Raw genomic sequence first — 20,950 nt, forward strand, 5'->3', positions numbered from 1 at the left:
AATAAAATAAATACAAAAAAAAAAAAAAAGAGGGGAAAAAAGAAAATGGTTATTTGTTGCGTTTTATTCTGAATATATTCACGTGATTTCCATAAATTTATTACGACTTACGATTATTTATTTATTTATTTATTTAAAATGGAGAGTCGGTTTCAATTCGGTGCACCCGAATAAACGCCAATGGCCTATTCACCCACTCTCGTAGGACCCAACTTTTCAAATATCATCCAGCCAATGGAACAGCGCCACGTGTAAGAATTATTCAGCGTGTCTTACAAGCACCACGTGTCAAGTAGTATGAGCGAGTTCTGAAGTTGTGTATTCGCACCCGTTTAGGAGAGGAAATATTATATTAAGAGAGAAGGAAAAAAAAAAAAAAAAAAAAAAAACGGATTTCGGCTGTTTTCGAGATATTTGGTAAATGGTAATGGCTTCTTCACTGTATCGTCTTCTTCACCAACTATAAATTCCATATCTAATTCTCTCTCTTGCTTTTGGGATTCGCACATGAAAACGCTTTAGCGATTGTGGAAAATAATGTAACACCCTCGCAACAATGACCAGCTAGCGAACGCTCGCTTTGTCTCTTTCTCTCTCTAATCTCTATCGGCTATCTCTCTTCTTGTCTGTTGTCTTGTAGTCATAGTTTTTATCATACTTTTTTTCATTTTCTTTCTCTTCTTGGTAATGACGATGACGGTGAAAATGGGGAAGGGATTGGAGGAGTTTCTGCGCCTGATTTGATTGAGCAATTGAGTGGAAGAGAGAGAGAGAGAGAGAGAGGGGAAAAATGTTCAGGTTGCACAGGAATCGACAGGCGAAATCAGGGGAGAAAATTGATTTCAAGTTCTCCAACTTCAAGGCACTCCAGGTACACGTTTTAATGCTCCTTGTTTTGTTCTGATTGCATTTAGTGAAGCGTATTGAGTTTGTTTTGAATTCCCCTAATTTTTTTGGGATTTGGGGATTTGATCGAGTGTGATTTGGGATCCTTGTTCTGGTAATGGTTAATGGTGTTAGATGGAAACTGTTGTGATTGATTAGAGGAATAAAATGAGAATTCCGTAGAAGGATTTCTGGGTTAATGATAACGATGTAGTCACTGAATCGATACTGTTTGTGATCTGGATGAACAGTAAATGGAAGTTACTTATGTGGTCAACGTTATTAATTCTTCTTTATTGCTGTCTTGGAACGTAGCTCGGGAATTGGATTGTCATTTTGGTGATAACTGATATAAGTTGACTCGGTCAGGGAGATATCACTCACTGCTGACTGCTCTTTAATTTATCCTTTTTGCGGCTTGTATGATCATCACAGGTACCTAAAGGTTGGGACAAGCTATTTATATCTGTCGTCTCAGAGCAAACTGGGAAGACAATTGTCAGGTCAAGCAAAGCATCTGTTCGTAATGGAGGTTGCCAATGGACTGAATCTCTATCAGAGTCCATTTGGGTTTCACAAGATGAAATTTCAAAGGAGTTTGAAGATTGTAATTTCAAGCTTGTTGTGGCCATGGTATTGTCTGACCTATGTTGTTTTCGTAACAATCGTTTGTTTCAACTTTAGCTGCTATTCTGTAATTTCAAGCATTTAAATTGAATCTACAATCACAGGGATCAGCAAGATCTAATATTCTTGGTGAGGCTATGGTCAACATGACAAATTACATAGATTCTAAATCTTCTTCTGCTGTCTCACTTCCATTGAAAAAGTGCAATCATGGGACTAATTTACAAGTAAGCTCCATAATTTGAACATTCATACAGGATGTAAACATTCGTGAAATCAATACTGGGAATCAAATTTTACGATTCATTCTCAGTATAGAACTAATAATATCTGAAGCTATTGGTCATAATCCACAATTTTCCGTCTTGTTTGCAGGTAAAAATCCAGTGCCTAACTCCAATTACAAAAGTGAGGAGGTCTGTATGATGGGATGGCTTTGTTCATTGTTGTTAATACTGAATTATATGTGTAGCCTTTAAGATTCGTGAACAATTTTCAGGAGTGGAGAATTGAAACAGACAAATTCTTCAAAAGAAGACTCGAAGAAAGAAGGTCATGACTCAGATAGCTGCTCAGATATTACGGATAGCCAATTGTCGAGGAGTATTGGATCTTCCTCTGGTGCAGATTTATACTCTAGCTTACAGTCCGGAGAAGGTAGCAGCAAGGTAAGATCGTATTTGCCATCACAATTTTTCTATCATCATGTTTGGTGCCCCTACTATGTTGAGCTCTGTTGCTTGTTTAATTGAGTTTCTAATAATATTTGGCTTTGATCATGGTTTTAGGTTGCCGTTTTCATTCTTGAGATGTTGATTTTAGATTACCATGTTCCTCATCTAGACCACACAAACTTCACCTCGCTAATTTTATTTTATTAGTTAGATTATGTAACAGCCCAAACCCACTACAAGTAGATATTGTCCTCTGGGCTTTCACTTCCAGACTTTCTTTCAAGATTTTTAAAATGCGTCTACTAGAAGATGTTTCCACATCCTTATAAGAAATGATTCGTTCTACTAGATTATAACTAACATATTTATATATTTTTGTATCTGTTTGGAGGAAGCAAGTTTCTCTGCTTCCTATTCACAGCTGAGCAATGATTCATCTGAGGTTTATGAATCCGTAGAAAATGACGCTGCAAAAAACAATTATAGTGATATGCGAAGACAAGACTCTGCGAGCTCACAGAATAGTTTATCACCTAATTCTGTAATTACTGGTTCAGGTAATCATTCTCAATTTTTTTCTCAAGATTTTGCAATATCATCTTCAATAATGTCTCATCTTTCATGTTAAAACTTTTTGGAAGCAGCGGAAGCAACGACTGTTCTGGAACTTCGTGCTGAAGCCAAGTTGTGGGAGAAAAATGCCCACAAACTGATGGCTGATCTTGATCAGTTGAAGAAAGAGTTTTCAGATCAATCCCAACACCAGGAAAGTTTAAATTCTGCACTTTCAGCAGCAAATGCAGAATGTGATGGTTTGAGAAAAGAACTTGAGCAACTGAAACTGGTGACTGAGAACTCAACACAGAGACAAACAATCATTGAGGATTTGTCATATCAAAATAATGAACCACTCATCCTAAACGAATTGAAAGATGAACTGAAGTTCCTGAAAGAAACCAATGCTGATTTAGCTGAGCAGCTAAAGAGAAGCCAAGAATCAAATATTGAGCTTGTATCCGTCCTTCAGGAGCTAGAAGAAACTACCGAAAAGCAGAGATTGGAGATAGAGGAACTTTTGGCACAACACAGAAAAGATGATGATATCGAAAATATTATTCAAGAAAACAAGGAATTGATGATTCAGTTAGAGCATGTGAAAGAATCAGAGAAGAATCTTCAATTGAAGGTAGAGCTACTAGAGAGAAACTTGGAGGAAACAAAATTTGATTTAGAGAAATGCAAGGTCCCAAACCAACGGTTCCCTCAGGATATAGACAAGGAATCCGATGGTAAGCTACATTCTGAGGAGGAAATACGGTCCTTACAATCTGTAAACACAAATCTAGTGAAGGAAATTGAAATGTTGAAGGAAAAAGTGCAGGAGCTAGAAAAGGACTGTAATGAGTTGACGGATGAGAACATAGATCTCTTGTACAAGCTTAAGCAAGCAAATAACGATGCTAAGGGAGGAGGTTTGCCTTTTAACTCCTCAGGTGGTAAGCCTTTATCTAATTCCTTTGTTAATTTTGGATTCGATACAATGAAACACAAACATTCTACACAAAATCTAGAGGAAAGTCCTGAAGGGATTCAGAATAACGATAGTACTTTCAATAAAAAGCTAGAGAGTGCGAAATTTGAACTGGAAGTCAAAGTTGAAGAGCTCAGTAGGGAATTGACTGAGAAACGGCTGGAGATTGAAAAACTTGAGTCCAGTATTTTGTCCAAAGAAGACGAGATTAAGATCCTCGGAGATTTGCATACTGAATTGCAAGCTAAGTATGCAAATCTTCAAAAAGAAAAACATGAGATCGAGGAACAGATGGAAGTCATACTTGGAGAAAGCGATATCAGCTCTAAATGCATAAATGATTTGCGAAATGAAGTAAAGGAGCTTAGAAACAATGTGGATTTGCATGACTCTGTAAAAAGTAAATGTTCAGAGCTTGAATGTGAAAACCGAGAATTTGAACTTCATGTATCTCAGATGGAACAAGAACGCATACAGTTGTCAGAACGCATATCTGTTTTGGAATCTCAACTAAAATATATGACAGACGAGAAGGAGTTGGTTTGCCTCGAGTTAGAGAACTCCAAGTCTCGTGCTGTGAGTCTCCAAGATGAAGTTGATAGACTGAGACTCGAGATAGAGAAGGGAAGTGTTGATCTGAAACAAATGTTGAATGATGTGCAAAACCAGTGTGCAGAGGCTCAAGATCAATGTGAGTACCTGCAAAGAGAAAAAGATTTGCTTCAGAAATCAAATGGAGAGCTGAAGAAAAAGAATTTCGAGTTACATGAGTGTTATTTACGTTTGGAATCGAAATTGAAGGAGTCACTTGAAAGGTCTGCTCATTATTCCAAAAAAGTTGATGATTTGGAGCAGTATCTCTCTCTTGGATTGGAGGATTTCGCCTCAAAAGAAAGATTACTATCTTCGGAACTAAGTTCAATCGTTGAAGACAACATAAAATACAAAGAGAAATTTGCCATGTTTGAAAGCTTGTACAATGAGACATATTTGGAGAAGGCAACAGAAGCTCAAGAACTTCAAGGAGCTGTCGTGCACCTGACCAAGCAACTTTCAGCTATGAAGAATGATCTCAACATCATGCAAATGGAATCTGATGAAAAGTTAACAGCTTTGATCAGTGAGCTTTCCGTGTCAAAACAAAGTCGAGGAACACTGATAGCCGACCATGAAAAGTTACTGAAGCAGTTGGAAAATTACAAATCACTCGAAGTCAAACTTAAGAACTCTGTCAATGATCTTGAATTAAAGCTTTCTGTGTCTGAAAAAGAACGAAAGCAGCATGAGGAAGAACTAACTAACTTAAAGGTAAAAATGGCCCATTTTCAGGATGAGGTTTCTGAATCAAGGAACAAGCTCGAAGAAAAGATTATCGATGAATTAGAGGAGAGCAAACAGAGCGGAGTTGCCTTAAAAGAAAATGTTCTGAGAATAGGGAGTGAATCAGTCGTGAAAGAGGCATCATTTACTGGGAATGACGATTTAAGCAATGAGCTCTACCAGATTAAGAGAGTAAACAGTAAGTACCAACAGAAACCAAAAATACTGGATGAGAAAGATGAGTGCCTAAAAAGATGCCAATCCCTTGAAGCAGAACTGAGACAATTAAAGGAGGAAAAACGGATCCAGCGGGAGTCTAGCAGTGTAAAGGTTCATGGTCTTTCCAAAACCAACGGCAAAAACACGAAGCTTCTAATAGTCAGTCTCTTTTACTATTCATTTAGATGTTGATTTTGATTTCCAAACTGCTTATAAGAATTCTTAGTGCTAATTGTTTGAATATAACAGAATGATGCGGTAAAGACTGTTGGTCAAAATCATAGTGGCAAGAAGAAGCCTGCTTCAAAGACCAGCCAATCACATGAACAAGTGAAAGATCGTAAGGACCTTAACAGCAATCAATCTCATTCTCAAGTTAAGGTAGAAAATGCTGGCTTTTTAATCTGTCCCGATATAGTTGACAAGGATGCCTTTGTAACTTGTTAACTTCTTGTCCCTACAGGATGATAGTGAATATGATATTCCTGAAGCTGAATCTGTTTCAAGAATTCAGTTGCTCGAAAAGGAACTTGCTGAGGCTTTGGAAGCAAACAAGAAATATGAAGATCAGCTGAGCAGGTAGGTTCATATTTGTTACATAACAACAAAAACTGTTTTACTTAAGCGAGTGGAATCTACTAAATTATTCATGATTGGCTGATCATCAGGTCTAGCATATGATGAGCCAAAAATGTATTAGAAATTTATGACTATCCTATAGTACTCTCGACTGATGTTTCACTTTCAAATTCCGTACAAATTATTCATTGTAGAAGGACCTTAATCTTCATAGCTTTATGTCTCTCTCAATCTGAATTTTCCCATATCTCTTCGCACTATTTCCAGGCTTGTTTCAGACAATCAAAACAACAAAGAAAATTCTCCCATATCATCAGTTGAAGGTGATGCAGTGGCAAAGGAAGGATACGAAAGCATAAACTCAGCTCTCGAGGCGGAGTTAAGAGACATTCGTGAGCGGTACTTCCACATCAGCCTGAAGTACGCTGAAGTCGAGCAACAGCGTGAGGAACTTGTTATGAAGCTGAAAGCAACCAAGAGTGGGGGAAGGAGATGGTTCTCATGAAAGTCCAAAAAGTGCATGTTTTCTTTTTACTTTGTAAATGCACACCAGACTCGGAGGCTTCTCTGAAGCCATTTTCAGTTCTCAAATCATGATTTCAATCAAGACTCGCGATTGAATCCTGCTGGAACACTGGTCTTAGTCTTAGGCTAACAGCAAGAGATTACTAACGTGGAAGAGTGCATGGTTGTTTGAGAAGGGAGAGACGGAGAGCGTGATGATGACCAACCTGAAGTTGAAGAAATCAGACAGCTCTGCTCCGATTGTTTCAAACAAGTTATTTTGTATAAAGTAAGGCGATAATTTGAAACATACCAAATTCTAATTGTATTTTTGACTACCATGCCCCTATCTTTTTCGAAGAGCCATACATGACTACTCAGCTCTCCTGAGTGTTACCTTTTCTAGATTTTCCCTTCATATAATAGTCGGAGTAGTGGTGATGGCGTGATTCATGTTGGAATTTGGAGAGAGAAATAATATGTAAAACAGCTTTGCATACTTTACTTGGAATCGAGTAATATATATATTCTTCTGTTGCTTCCTCAGGTATCCATTTGTCTTGCTAACCTCAGCAACTCTAACCAGTGATGACCGCAGCCTTCTCCAAGTGCCAGGCATTACGCCATAGAAACTGAAAATGAACTACTATGTTACTGTAACAGCCTAAGCCCACCACTAACCGTTATTGTTTTCTTTAGGCTTTCCCTTCCAGGTTCCCCTCATGGTTTTAAAACGTGTCTGCTAGGGAAAGGTTTTCACACCCGTATAAAGAATGCTTCGTTCTACTCCCCTTATCTAGTTAGATCTTTGGAAGAGCCATGAACAGTAAACTCTTGAAGTGACACAAGCCACTTAAATGATTCAGTTGCTTTAATGTATATGGTGCATACTTGATCATTCTGCTGAAAATAATGTGAAATTTGGCAGGTTTGTAGGAATACCTCTGTTGGTAGGAGGAGCAAAAGCCCAATGAAGGCGTTGAGAGGAAAATGCAATCCAGAAAAGGAGCAAAAGAAGGTGGTGTGGTCACACTTGGAACAGATTAAGAATGTGGTAAGAGTATATCCCCTGGAAGATGCTGAATTTGTTCGTGCTGCCTCCATTTATCACTTTTTTTTCTTCTTCATGTCCTGCTTTCTGCTCACGTTTCCTTTTTAACAAAAGAAAGTGGCCGCACACCGCTCTTGGTGTCACGTCAGTCTCTTGATTCCCTTTCTTCCCTGCCCTGCAAAGCTTCTATAACAACGAGTGCAGCTTCTTTATCAAACCCTCTTTACAACTGCACCCAACCCCACCACCAATTTCTCTCATGCCCCTCTCTGCGGCCACCCTAGCGGTGGCCAGCGGCGGTGGAGCTTCCATTTCAGGTGGAGATTGTGTGAAGTTTACTGTATTGTTTTTCCCCCATGCTCAACTAGTTGAGTCCTGGTAGTGAAGAGGAGATGATACAAAGGTTTCTTGAAAGTTTGTGTGTCTTCTTCAGTGGGGCCAGAGGAGATGTTTAAGACTTCCTCTGTAAAGGGCAACTCCCATCCTTTGGCATTCTCCAAATTCCCAGAAAAATCTCACTGTTCTTCGCTTCTCCTGATGTGGGCATCAAGGAAGTTCAGAACTTTTGGATTCAGTGACTCGGATTGTGCACTATTGTTTTACTCTTGCTTTGCTTTGCTTTCTGATAATGCGTCACTTGGTGGTCGCTTATATATATATATATATATATATCTATGGCTATGGCTATGGCATGCCCTCAGCCCCCCTGAGGTTTAAGAATGCATTGTACTCATCTCTCATCTCTCTGTGAGTGATTGGAAATCTCTGTCTTTCTCTTTGGATTGTTGGAATTTTGAGATGAATAGTTTGATTATAAGCTCCTTGGTTCAGTTTATTTTGCAGAAGCTCCTTGCTTTCAGGTTTTTTTTTTTTTTTTTTTTTTTTTTTTTTTTTTTTTTTTTTTTTTTTTTTTTTTTTTTTTTTTTTTTTTNTTTTTTTTAGCAAAAGCTTCTTTACCATTTCATGGAGTTTTAGGATTCATTTTTTTAAAAAAAAAAAAATACTCTTTTTGGTTTTTTTTTTTAATTTTAAATTTTAAATTTTTGGTTTTTGAAAATGAAATTTAATTTTTATTTGAAAGTTTAAAAAAAGTAAAATGTTACTAAATATTTCACTCTTAAACACAAATAATATACTAATAAATTTTTAAAATTAAAAAAATGTAGAGATTGAAATAAAATAGTTTGTAACCCAAATATGATTTATACACTGGCAGCTAAATTAATTAAGACACATCAGAATTTATACTCCAAAAGTACAAATTTGATTTATATATTTAATTATAACTAAAATTAGTAATAAAATCATAAAAGCAGTAAGCACATTTTGAAAAAAGACAAATTCCAAATGCATCTGTACAACTAGGAGCGAAAGACCATGTATGTAACTAGTTACTTTACCGATAGCGAGAGGAGAATAAGTTTAGAGTCGAGTTGACTCAACTAGATAATCTCAACCGAAGAATAGATGATAGAAAGAGTAGTTTGGGACACGTGGGCCAGTAAGCTCTAGATAATTCTCACGATCACGGTCAATCATGGTTCAACTCTATATCGTGAATGTGAATCCAATAACTTCTTTCATTAACATACAATCACGGTCGATCAGGGTTCCAAGAAAGTCTTCATGTTTTGCTTGGTTCGGCTCGGAAGTACATGAACCGGGTTCACATTGGAGTAATAAAGGTTCGTCTTAGAAATGGAGAGAGTGGGCCGGCCCAGGGCCGTGACGACGACGTATTGGTCCATTATTTTCCCCTTGGAGTCCGTATAACATAAAATTGCGTAATTACAAATTCTGCCCCATCTGCCCTTTCTGCCCGTCTCTGTGCAGGCCTCCATCTTTATCCTTCCTTCTCCATTGTTTCACTCTCACACTGCGTTGGTTCGTCTTCAATTTCCATGGATGCTTCTTCATACTCCTTCTTCTTATCCATTTCCTCCTTCACTTTCCATTAACCATACCTCATCAAAACCCTAACTTCACTTTCTTCCGATCTCTCTCTCTTTCTCCATGTCTGCTCTTGCCGGTACTTGCGATCCGCTGCTACATTCGCTGTTCAGGAGGTTGCTTTTCGAATTCTAGAAGTTAGAGGTTCGTAATTTTTTGTCGATTTCTAGTTTGAGGACTGATTATCATTAGGTATGAAGCGGGAGTTAGCTTTTGCTTTGGAGGTTCAGTCTCAGCTTGAGGAAACTCTTGGGCATACTCGTAGTGAGACTCTAGTTGAGGCGAGGTCGAGTAGTTATTTAGATGAAGCTTCTAGAAGTGGTGGCTGTAAGAGATTTAAAGGCTGTGTTGTGAATGGTTTGATTGTGTATACGAGGGTAAGGAGGTCTCAGATCAATGTGTACAGCGGGCTGGATAATCAAATTAGAAACAATTGTAATAGCGCGGTGAAGATTGAAATTCCTGGAAGCTTGGAAGTTGGGAAGGGTAGTAGGACTGAGGAGGTTCAAATTAAGACTATAGGCTTAGATAAATCAAATTGCAACCCTGTGAGTTCTGTTTGTGAGAAAGAGTCTCATGGGGCGGTGGAGAAATCTGCAGATAAGGAAGAAGGGGCCGAGGGGAGTCCTTTGGTTATGGCAGAGGCGAGAGAAGTTGAAGAGAATTTGCCTGGGTGGGGAGTTAAGCGGTTTACGCGCTCGTCATTAAAACCGAAGGTTGAGCCCGAGGAAGGCCCCTCAATTACAATAACCTCTGTTAAAGACGAAGTTATTTCAGGCGTGGTCGGTGAAACAATTGAAACAGTCAACTCTCTGTCAACTCCGAAGAATAAGTTGGAATTAAAGATGTCGAAAAAGATTGCATTGAATAAGCGGCCAATGACTGTGAGGGAGCTCTTTGATACTGGTTTGCTCGAGGGTGTCCGTGTCATCTACATGGGTGTAAAGAAGGTTGGTTATTGCCTTTTGCTCATTTAAACTCTCGAATTCTAAATTTCTACTTCACAGTATGTTTAATCATTTAGAATTTTGTATGTGATACATATTTGGGAACTGGGTTTATCTTCGTTCTGCATTTTGATCTCAGGCACATGATTATGGTCTGCGCGGTACAATTAAAGATGGTGGGATTTTGTGCACATGCTCGTCCTGCAATGGATGCAGGGTATGTAATCTCTTTGGATTTAACATGGGAAATCTTCAAATGATTTTTGCTAGTGTTTTCTTTAATTTTTCTTCTTCTTCTTCAATCTAGGTAATTCCTCCTTCGCAATTTGAGATTCACGCTTGTAAACAATATAAACGAGCAGCTCAGTACATATGTCTTGAGAACGGGAAGAGCCTTCTCGACCTGTTGAGAGCATGCAAGGGAAGTAGGCAGACACTTGAGGTCACTATTCAAAATCTGATTAGCTCTTCTCCAGAAGAAAAATATTTTACGTGTAGAGATTGTAAAGGTGAAATTCTGGTTTTCTAATGTTTGTCGCCACTAGCAGGCGTCATAATAAGGCACAACCAAAACCCAGTAGTTTATAGGAACTATAATCTGTTTGATAATTACTGTGTTTTACGATGTCTAGGATGCTTTCCTTCATCCATTGGACAAGTGGGACCTTTATGCTCTTCATGCGAGGAATCAAAGCGATCTCAGTGTACGCCATCATTGGCAACTCCCCCCACTTCCCCAATTAATAAGAAACTGAGGTACGGTATATACTTCTTTCAACTTCAGTTGTCTCCCTGTTCTCTGGAATACGATTTTTCCTTTTCTATGCACGTTTAGTTACGATTGTATTATCATGGGTGCCGATTCATCATTTTATTTCCACCCTTTTCCTATTGCCCGAACCCAATTGCTTCGTTGCATGTTATGGGTTCTGGAAAATTAAGTTAGAATTTTGTATTCTTCCCTGGCATGTCTTCTACTTATGTTATCGTATCCAGTAATATCTATATGTAATAACTCTCCATGACGGCTAAGTGCATGAACTGTTACCCGAAGTATTCTTTGCAACTTCAAGCCGTGGAGAACTCTAATGAGATAGTAAAATTTATAAGTAAAAAATGGGTGATGTAGCGCTTATAAATAAAGATGGGATTAGTTATGCATGTAAGACTGATGTAATTTCTTCAACAGTGTAACTTTCGGCGCCATTAACTGAAAAATGTGAATTCTGTAAATTTATTACAATTTAAATCATGAATGCACAAAAAGGGCAGAATCTTTTTTCTTCAGTATCTTTAAGATGTTATTTCTTTAAAACTAGTTTTGTTTTTCAGGTCAACAGAGCCTACCACATCAAAATCACCTGGAAGTGCTCCAGTACATATCCCTTCACGATATAAACGTAAATGGGAGATAAAAACCAAGTTAGTATCATTTTGTCTCGTGCTATTTTACCATCACTACTGGCTAAACTTTTTAATTTTTTAATTTTTTTATAATTCCACTTCCTTTCTGTTTCTCCCTGGCATGTTTGGTGATTGAAGTAAAATTTAATGCCTTTCCATTAAGATAGCAGTATCCTATTTCTTTTTCTGAGGTGCTCAACTTTAATAGCTTTTCAAGTTCAATCACTGGTATAACTTTCAGGTCAAAATTGTCCGAATACATTTCCATCTCAAGGTCTTCCAAAAGCGCACCCTTGCGTGTCCCTTCAAAGTACAAGAGTGCATTGAAGATGAGAAAAAAGTTAGTGCAGTTTGTCTCCAGATTATTATTTTTACCCACTTTGATATTTTACTTTTTTTTTTTTTTTTAAATATCTTTAACTTTTACTGTAGCTTGCACTTGTTCGTAAAATGGAAAATTAATGTTATTGAGGTTTCATATTTCGGTGTAGGACGTAACAATACATAATCAAACTAGTTGCTTATTTTTATCTAGTATATTGGTTCAGTTTAATTCTTCTATTACTTTGTTGAATTAGCATTTTATGGTTCTTTTATATTTTAATTTTCTTGTAAGCTTAAAACAGCCGCATTTAGGTTGTCTTTAGAAGGTCTGAACGTGAATGAATTAAGTGTTGTTAGATAGCCTTCTCTGGTTTTGGAAATTTCTCCTGTTTCCCATGGGTTTGGCTTAATCCATTGTAACACACAAACCTACTGCATCAGTTTGATCTGAGAGGCATTGATTCCTTCTAGGGAGGTATGATGGTCATGTATAGCAATTGGAGTTGAATGAGTCGAGGTGGAGTGACCATCATAACTTTTCTTTTTTGTCAGATCTAACGTTTCAAACCTTTTAGGTAGTTTCCATCATCTTCATCCCAATGGTATAAAACTGTTGGAGCAGCGTAAAATTTTTATGTAAAGGGGCCATAATTCTCAACACTCAAATCTGTCTTTTTAGAGGAAGAGATAGTATTATGTTCTTAAGTTCTTTGTTTTTTAATTTTATTTTAAATCTCTACATAGGTCTGTCCATGTGCACCCATATAATTAATGATGAATTAAGTTTATTCATTAACTCCCCTCCTTCAACTTCATTCTCTTCCATCCTTCATGCCTAGTCGACTTCTCGTCTTCACCATAGTCTATCCTTGACTTTTGTCGATAGACCTTTGCAACGAGGCTCGCCTTGTACCGATCTAGTCTACCTTGAGCATTCATCTTCTTCTTGTACACCCACTTTATTCCAATGGACTAACATCCTTTTGGCAATTTGACCATCTCCCACGTTTGATTTCGGTCGTGGACTGCTTGCCACTTCTCATCTCGTATAGCTTCTTTAAAAGTGATTATTTCAGCATCCACCAAAAGACATTAAATGTACCTCACTTTTCGAGTCGTACAAGTCTTGCATGGTGCGCATCCTTGCATGTCTAGGCTCATCCTTATTATCAACCATTGATGGAGTATTAGTTGGTGCAGATGATTCTTTTTCCTCGATTACCACCTCGGTGGATCTTTTCCAATCCCATGAACTAGACTCATTCACCTGCACATCTCGGTTGACCACCACTTCCTTCTCTATTGGATCTAAAAACTTGGTCTTTGGTATTCTCATCATAGCTGATAAAGATGTACCTCTTACTTTTGTCATCTAACTTAGTTCTCCTTTGATCTAGTACATGCGCGCAGTTTACACTTCCGAACACCATTAAATGAGACACCGTAGACTTTTGTCCACTCCATGCTTCTTGTGATGCCTGATCTCCTAATTTCACACAAGGACATCGATTTTGTACATAAACTACACACAATTATGCTTTTGCCCAAAACTCCTTCAACATTCCTTTGCTCTTCATCATTGACCGGACCATGTCAAGAATAGTCTGACATGGTTATTTTAATATAATAGATAATAGATAGGTTTAGTTAAATTATCAGTTATAGTTACTTTTATTAATTTGTCAATAAACATTTTTGGATTTAATCGTTAGCTTCAACTTTTAAAGGCTACGGATAGCTACATTTAGGTCATCTTAGGAAGTTTTGAACATTCCCCATCATCAGGCTATAACCTTGCCTCTACTTTTTGATCTTGATACTTCCAAATGGAGGCTGTTTGTGTTTGGATAGTCTTCTCTCATGAGTCACGGTGGAGAATCTTGTTTGTCATGATGGTCTGGCTTAGTCTGTTTTAATCCACCAAAATCCGCAGCATAATTTTTCTGTCAAATATTTATCTTTTTTATGTCTTCTTTATTTTAAATTTCAGGTCATTGAAACCAGCCTCAATGTCAAAATCCTCCCAAAGTGCTTCAAAGTGTAGTCCTTCATTAGCTAAAAATCAGTGGAAAATAACAACGAAGTTAGTTGTTTTTATCATTTTTTTTTTAATTTTTAATTCCCAGTGACAAATTTTCATCTGTTTCCATATTATGGACATAGGCTTTATAAATATTTTATTCACTTTACCTTTCAATACTTTTTCTCTTAAGAGATCAGAGGTTGCATAAGTTGGTTTTTGAGGAAGACGGATTGCCTGATGGTACTGAAGTAGCATATTTTGCCAGGGGACAGGTAGTTAAGAGAGATCTGCATGCTTATCTGTGTAACTATTCAAGTATTACTAAAGTTTATTGATGTGTATAGTGATTTATACCTTCTATCTACGCACAGAAATTACTCCAGGGTTATAAGAAGGGGTCTGGAATTTTATGTTGCTGCTGCAATTGTGTGGTAAAAGCTTTACTTTCTTGTGCTCCCAAATTCATGAGTAGTTTTCTGAAAATTTTGTTTTTACGTTATGTTTGCAGGTTAGTCCTTCACAATTTGAAGTTCATGCGGGTTGGTCTTCTCGCAAGAAACCGTGAGCATATTTTCCTTTAGATTTATGGCTGCTCAAACTATTCATTACTAGGTTTTCCAATGACTGATGGGTTTTGTTTGGCAGCTATGCATACATTTACACATCGAATGGGGTTTCTCTGCATGAATTAGCAATCTCTCTCTCAAAAGGGCGCAAATATTCTGCCAAGGATAATGATGACTTATGCATAATATGTCTAGATGGTGGCAATCTTTTGCTTTGTGATGGCTGCCCAAGGGCATTTCATAAAGGTGAATCATAATATAGAGTACTTTGATTAGACAATTTTAAGTGCAGTGTTTTTCTATTAACTCTTCTCCAGTATAAACGATTTTTTTTTTGGGTGTGTGTGTGTGTGTGTTAAATAGTGAACAGTTTATAAGCTCATGTGTTGTTAATTGGCCTCCTTAGCTCGTTCAATTCTTTGAATAATGGTCAGTTTTCCAGAGTAGAGTTTTTGATTTGTAGTTCCATTCATTTGTGCAGAATGTGCATCATTACCAAGTATTCCCCGTGGTGATTGGTATTGTAAATTTTGCCAGAATATGTTCCAAAGTGAGAAGTTTTTTGAGCATAATGCCAATGCTGTTGCAGCCGGAAGGGTATATGGAGTTGACCCTATTGAGCAGATTACTAAAAGATGCATTCGAATGGTCAGGAACATAGAAATAGATCTTAGTGGATGTGTGTTATGCCGGTATTAATTGCATTTTTCCTTCTCTCAAATGTCCTTTCCTAAGATTTCTCATTTTTCTTCTCGTTATATTATCTTATAGGTTGATTTTGCTTTGAAGTTAATTCTTTTTTTATCTTTGCATGCAGTGGGTCTGATTTCAGCAAATCAGGTTTTGGTCCCCGCACAATTATACTTTGCGATCAGGTATCTTGTCATATCATCTTAACTTCTAGTTGAACATTCAAGTGTTGTTGTATTGACTACTTCCAGTTCCTTGTCCATGTTTTTTGCTGTTATGCTTTTTCTTCAAATTCTTCGTTTGATATCTGGTCAGTGCGAGAAGGAGTTTCACGTGGGCTGTTTAAAAGACCACAAAATGGCATTTCTTAAGGTATTAACTGAAATTACAATCTTGCTTTTTACTTGAAATCCTTTGTGTGACAACAATTTCTTTCCTTGTCTAATGTCCTAATTTCTTTCTGGGATAAGAAAATGTAATGACCGTTAATGAAACAGGAATTGCCAAAAGGAAAATGGTTTTGTAGCACAGATTGTACGAGGATACATTCCGCTCTACAGAAGCTGCTAATTCGTGGGCCAGAGAAGCTTCCAGATTCACTTTTGGAGGCTGTCAGTAGAAAGCTTGGAAAAAATAGTTCGGACAATAAGGTTGATGTTGATGTCAGTTGGAGACTTATCAGTGGAAAAATTGCTTCACCTGAAACTCGGTTGCTATTGTCAGAGGCCATAGCCATCTTCCACGTAAGTTTTCCTATATTTTCTTTTTATTTTGAATGCTTAGTTAAGTTCATTCCTAGAGCAATAATCTGTGTTCAATTACGATACTATTTAAGATACCATTCTTGTTTCTCTCTGTCTCACATGATTTCATTAACGGAAATAAAAGTTATATATGACTCCAGACAACCTTATTTTTATGCACAATGATAAGCCATGATCTTCAAATACAAAAGCAACACTGAAGAGCCTGAGAAGTATTGTCGAATCCATGTTAGACTATCCTTGTATTTTGTATAGCTTATATCTATATCTATATCTATTTCTTTACACGTATATATGTATATTATAAGAAGTCTCTAAATTACATGATGAGTAGAATTTGTTTCCAGCATTTGAACTATGATCCATGGTTTTAATCTGATTTAAATCATGTCATCATTACTTTACAGGATCGCTTTGATCCTATAGTTGATATAACAAGTGGACGCGATCTTATTCCAGCTATGGTTTATGGGTTAGTGACACGTTATTTCAATATATATGTACATTTATATATTTTTTACAGCCTGAATACTGGCTATATTCAGTTTTTATTGTAGTAATTTATACTAAGTTGTTATCTGTCACTCTATCTCACAGAAGGGATGTAGGTGGACAAGAGTTTGGTGGCATGTATTGTGCCATATTAATTGTCAAGTAAGAATCTATCTTATCAATGCGACCTTTAACCTTGTTACAAAATATCATTACAAATTTCTCTATATTGCACAGCTCATTTGTTGTATCCGCTGCAATGCTTCGTGTTTTTGGCCAAGATATTGCAGAGCTGCCGTTGGTTGCGACAAGTAATGGTAACCATGGCAAGGTCTGACTAACCCATCTTATTTCTTCCATAATATAAAACTATTATATTTTTTTTTTATTATCTTTTTTTTTAAAAAGTATATTTTCTTCACCCATGTTTCTTATTGGAATCGCCAAGTGAAAACACCTTTTCCTTTTTCTGCGTCCTTTGACTTTGTGAGTCTATTTGGAATGTTTTTGACACCTTTGACTTCCTAATCAGAATAGTATTGAATATCTGACCATTCTGATTTTGATATTTTCCCACGTGCAATGATGGCAGGGCTACTTCCAAACATTATTTTCATGCATCGAGAGGCTGCTAGCTTTCTTAAATGTCAAGTGCCTTGTTCTCCCGGCTGCTGAAGAGGCTGAATCCATTTGGACTGAAAAATTCGGTTTCGAGAGAATAAAACCAGATCAGGTATATACTTCAAACAATGTAACAATAGCACACATATATAACCTAACATTGTGCGATTTTCCACCACCTGATAAAAGTTTTGTATCGGCTCACTACAGCTTAGCTGCTATAGAAGAACTTGCTGCCAGATGGTGACATTCAAAGGAACATCCATGCTTCAGAAAATGGTTCCCTCATGTCGGGTTGCAGGTGCTCCATTGTGACCACGGTGACATTCAAACGGGCATCCATGCTTCAGAAAACACTTCCATCATGTCGGGTCATAAGGTACTCCATTGTGACCATGGCAGGTGTGAGGTTCCCTCTAATCTTTTCCCTGCCTCTCATCTTTTGTTCCCCCCTGAACCTTCATTCAGTGGGTTTGTGTGTGTATAGCTTATAAGTTTTTCCCTCTTATTTAGGCTATTCTGTAGTTGAGCTCTAGTTACTAAATATCCATTTTATTTATATATAACATCTTCAAAGCCACCTTGTCCCTACCTTCCCCCTTGCCTTACAAACGATCTTTATAGGCGATGGCTGTAGTCAAAACCAACGGCCACTCCCCTAGCCGGCGGGTAAAACACCCTTCCATTCATGCTTGGTAGTAACCCAATACGTACTTGTGAATATTCAAATGCCTTAACAAGGTAGTATGATGTTTCTATAGTTAATTTTGCTATGAAATGACTTAGATAGTTAAATCCTTCTCAGTTTTCTGATTAGCGGGGTAAATCTAGGGGGAACTTTCGTTCAAATCTCATATAGAACTTGGCTCCATTTGATTAAGGGTGAACTGTGAATTGGGTTCGAGGGTAGATTGACTTCGATGGTAACCAACTTAGTAAGGTCTTTGAGAACAAATTTTTACATATAATTTTTGAGGTTCGTGTCTATTTAGTCATTTTAACTCTTAAAAGTGTTTAGAGGGAGAGAATATAAATTAAACTTGAATTATAAAACTGTGTTCTAAGCAATATTAAGATTGTATGAGATGGTAAGAACATCCATAATTCAAATGTGGACTTAGCATTTTAGCAATGAATAAATGACTACTTTTGGGCCTCCCGAGCCTCTGCCTGATGCATAATATCTTCAATCAACAGCTTCAAATTGAGATGAGAAGAGCCTCCTTCTTCCATGGCCGCCTTCGCTCTTTCAGCTAAATCCCTCACTCTTCTTCTCATCTCCTTGTTTCCCTCTCCATCCATCACCTTCTCAATTGCCCCTCTAATGCCTTCCATCTTCACTTGAACCCCGATTTCCTCCTCACTTCCCCACATAACACTCTTCTCCATCCCCACGCTGACCCCAACCTTCAGAAGCTGAACGATCAACTTCTCGTTGAATATCTGGTCGGCGAACAACGGCCAGGTCACCATCGGCACTCCTGCTGTGATCCCTTCTATGGTTGAGTTCCAGCCACAGTGTGTGACGAAGGCTCCGGCTGCCGGATGTGATAATATCAGCAGTTGCGGAGCCCAGCCACGGACCACCAGCCCTCTTTCTTTGGTCCTCTCTTCAAACCCGGACTCTGACAGCCACTTTTCTAGTTCGTTGTTCGTGGCTTCGGTTTGTCTTATGACCCAAATGAATGGCCTGTTCAATGCCTCTAGAGCCAGCCCCAACTCTATGATTTGTGCTGCTATTAAGTTGCATAAGCTGCCGAGTGCAGCGTAGACGACTGAACCAGGCTGTTGTCTGTCAAGCCATTTGAGACATTCGTGTTCGTCAATGGCGGCCTTGTTACCTCTTATAGCCTTGTCGGTTGTGTCTTTGTTGCATAATGAAACAGGCCCAACACACCAAACTTTATCTGATCCTATATTGTTAATGGACATAGATAAACAATTCAGTAATTCGATAACATAGAATTAAGGTTTTGGGTGAAAGCAATCGAGTACCTGTTGCCTTCTTGAGCTCCTCAAGGTATTTTGGCTCCAACCCATCGAAAGAGTTGACAATGACACCATAGGAAGCTTGGTCAGCTTTGCCCATTTCATTGGCCCACTCCATAAACTCAGCATCCAAAGTGCAGATAAATTGCGGCTTAGTCAACTCGACTTTATCAGGCAAATTGGGAATAACAATTCGCTCGGAGTCAGAAGCAGACATGATTCTGTCAATAACACCTGTGGCTCGTAGATTCGCCATACCCAACAGATACAACGAAGACAAGCTGTAGAAAACAAGCCTAGGAACATTAAACTTGTGGGCAACCTTAATTGTCCAAGGCAACGCCATGTCCGACACGATACAGCTCGGTCTGGGAGACAACTGCTGGAACAAATCCTCTGTGGCCCGACAGAAAAGAGCCGTTGCCCATAAGAATTTGGGGAGTAAGCTGAGTGAAGGCAAGGAGTCGAAATTCTCACAGCCTTGGGGAAAACCGGATTGTTGGTGAGATGGGAATTGGAGGTGAAGGATTTGGATTTGGGATTGGTTTGGGTGGGAGAGAAGGGAGTTGATCCGCGATGCGTTTTGAGGGGTGGTGATCAGGCTCACTCTGGCTCCATTTTCAGCTAGAAGCTTGGCCAAATCGGCCATGGGGATTAGATGGCCTTGAGCCATGAGTGGGATGAGAAGGAAATGAGGTGGTTGCTTGGATTTGGAAGCCATGAAAGCCTGTGAGCTCAAGGTTGCAGCTTTCTTTCTTTCTTTCTTTCTTTCTGTGTTCTATCTCTTTACTGCATGCGTTGTGTTTGGGTAGAGACCACATGTTTTGACTTTAGAGGAAGAACAGACAAAAACATTTAAACCGCATTTTTTGGTGATTGTGTTTTTGTATTATTGTGGTGGGAGGTGTGTAGCATGAGCTAAACACCTCATTTTATAGCTTCAATATAATAGATGAATAAAGGAAGAAAAACAGAGTACACTGGCGTTGGCCGCCTGTCAGGAAAGAGGAACAGAGGCCAGATTCCAGAGGATTTGGGGGCGCAAATGGTTCGTGCAATCCCACCGACCTCCCACCAACCTTCCATACTCTAATACCCCTAATACTATGCTCTTAAATGTCATATTGAAATGTTCTGATGATACCTAATTGTTGTAGTGGAAGCGAAAGTAAAATCGAGTCCGAAGTGTTAATGTGATTTGAAGATGAGATGTTCCCTTGCATCTCCTAGCGGTGGCCAATCATTACAAGACAGAGTGTTTACAAATGTATCTTTCACACTCTTACATAGTTTGAACAGAGAACAAAACCCAGAGAGACCGAGAACCCTACTCGTGGAAAGGCGTCGCCAATGGAGGAAGCTAACAATCGATTCGCACTCAGAGAAACCCGCAACCAACCAGCAACGCTACGCACAGTTTGCGCCGGCGAAGTTTCGACACTTTGTGAACGGAGGAGGCGCCATGGTGGTCGGAACTGGAGAAGAGAAGAAAAAAAAACAGAGGAACGATGGGTTCTCTGCAAATGCACAAAGACAGAGAACGGGAAGGAAAGGAAGAACCGAGGAGAATGACGGCGTCCCCTGCACCGCGCGACGAAAAGAAGGAGAGACCGACCCGACCCGACCCGCCTACTCAAACCGCCTGCCCAAATTCGACCCGGTTCATTAGAGGTAACCTGAACCGGTCGGCTGCCCAACTCGACCGACTCGAACCGATATTCCTTATTTTGCCCAATTTATATCATTTTAATAAGAATTTCGCCCTTATTTTAATAATTTTAATTTTTCCC

General features: G+C 38.5%; 3 protein-coding genes across 7 annotated transcripts; 2 read left to right on the forward strand and 1 right to left on the reverse strand.

Annotated features, from left to right (window-relative positions):
• The first annotated feature begins 395 nt into the window (after positions 1-395).
• On the forward strand, positions 396-8,225 carry LOC111800110 (paramyosin-like). Of its 3 annotated transcripts, XR_002815969.1 has the most exons (11): positions 396-871; positions 1,321-1,518; positions 1,617-1,739; positions 1,888-1,928; positions 2,012-2,180; positions 2,578-2,743; positions 2,828-5,415; positions 5,506-5,637; positions 5,720-5,835; positions 6,103-6,628; positions 7,268-8,225. XR_002815969.1 is itself a non-coding variant. In XM_023683688.1 (10 exons), the coding sequence occupies exons 1-10, from the start codon at positions 791-793 to the stop codon at positions 6,338-6,340; spliced, it is 3,852 nt and encodes a 1,283-aa protein (XP_023539456.1). In that variant the 5' UTR covers positions 396-790; the 3' UTR covers positions 6,341-6,888. The 3 variants fall into 3 exon arrangements, 2 of the variants coding, with proteins under 2 accessions (XP_023539456.1, XP_023539457.1); XM_023683688.1 differs by lacking the exon at positions 7,268-8,225 and having other exon boundaries at positions 6,103-6,888; XM_023683689.1 differs by lacking the exon at positions 7,268-8,225 and having other exon boundaries at positions 2,831-5,415; positions 6,103-6,888.
• Positions 8,226-9,188: 963 nt separating this feature from the next.
• LOC111800114 lies at positions 9,189-17,931 on the forward strand. Of its 3 annotated transcripts, none has more exons than XM_023683697.1 (20): positions 9,189-10,290; positions 10,427-10,504; positions 10,595-10,796; positions 10,920-11,043; positions 11,620-11,709; positions 11,933-12,031; positions 14,006-14,098; positions 14,229-14,310; positions 14,410-14,469; positions 14,547-14,599; positions 14,684-14,850; positions 15,086-15,296; positions 15,422-15,479; positions 15,610-15,666; positions 15,792-16,037; positions 16,466-16,530; positions 16,656-16,712; positions 16,788-16,881; positions 17,143-17,283; positions 17,361-17,931. In XM_023683697.1, exons 1-20 carry the CDS (start codon positions 9,535-9,537, stop codon positions 17,484-17,486), a joined length of 2,859 nt encoding a protein of 952 aa, XP_023539465.1. In that variant the 5' UTR covers positions 9,189-9,534; the 3' UTR covers positions 17,487-17,931. The 3 variants fall into 3 exon arrangements, with proteins under 3 accessions (XP_023539465.1, XP_023539467.1, XP_023539466.1); XM_023683698.1 differs by having other exon boundaries at positions 9,190-10,290; positions 17,382-17,931; XM_023683699.1 differs by lacking the exon at positions 11,933-12,031.
• Positions 17,932-18,173: 242 nt separating this feature from the next.
• On the reverse strand, positions 18,174-20,792 carry LOC111800115 (UDP-glycosyltransferase 73C4-like). The gene is made up of 2 exons (XM_023683701.1): positions 19,167-20,792; positions 18,174-19,084 (listed from the first exon to the last, which is right to left on the reverse strand). The coding sequence occupies exons 1-2, from the start codon at positions 19,879-19,881 to the stop codon at positions 18,315-18,317; spliced, it is 1,485 nt and encodes a 494-aa protein (XP_023539469.1). The 5' UTR covers positions 19,882-20,792; the 3' UTR covers positions 18,174-18,314.
• Between the last annotated feature and the right edge of the window lie 158 nt (positions 20,793-20,950).

Source organism: Cucurbita pepo, chromosome LG08 (assembly GCF_002806865.2).
Source record: "Cucurbita pepo subsp. pepo cultivar mu-cu-16 chromosome LG08, ASM280686v2, whole genome shotgun sequence".
Classification (NCBI taxonomy): Eukaryota; Viridiplantae; Streptophyta; class Magnoliopsida; order Cucurbitales; family Cucurbitaceae; genus Cucurbita; species Cucurbita pepo.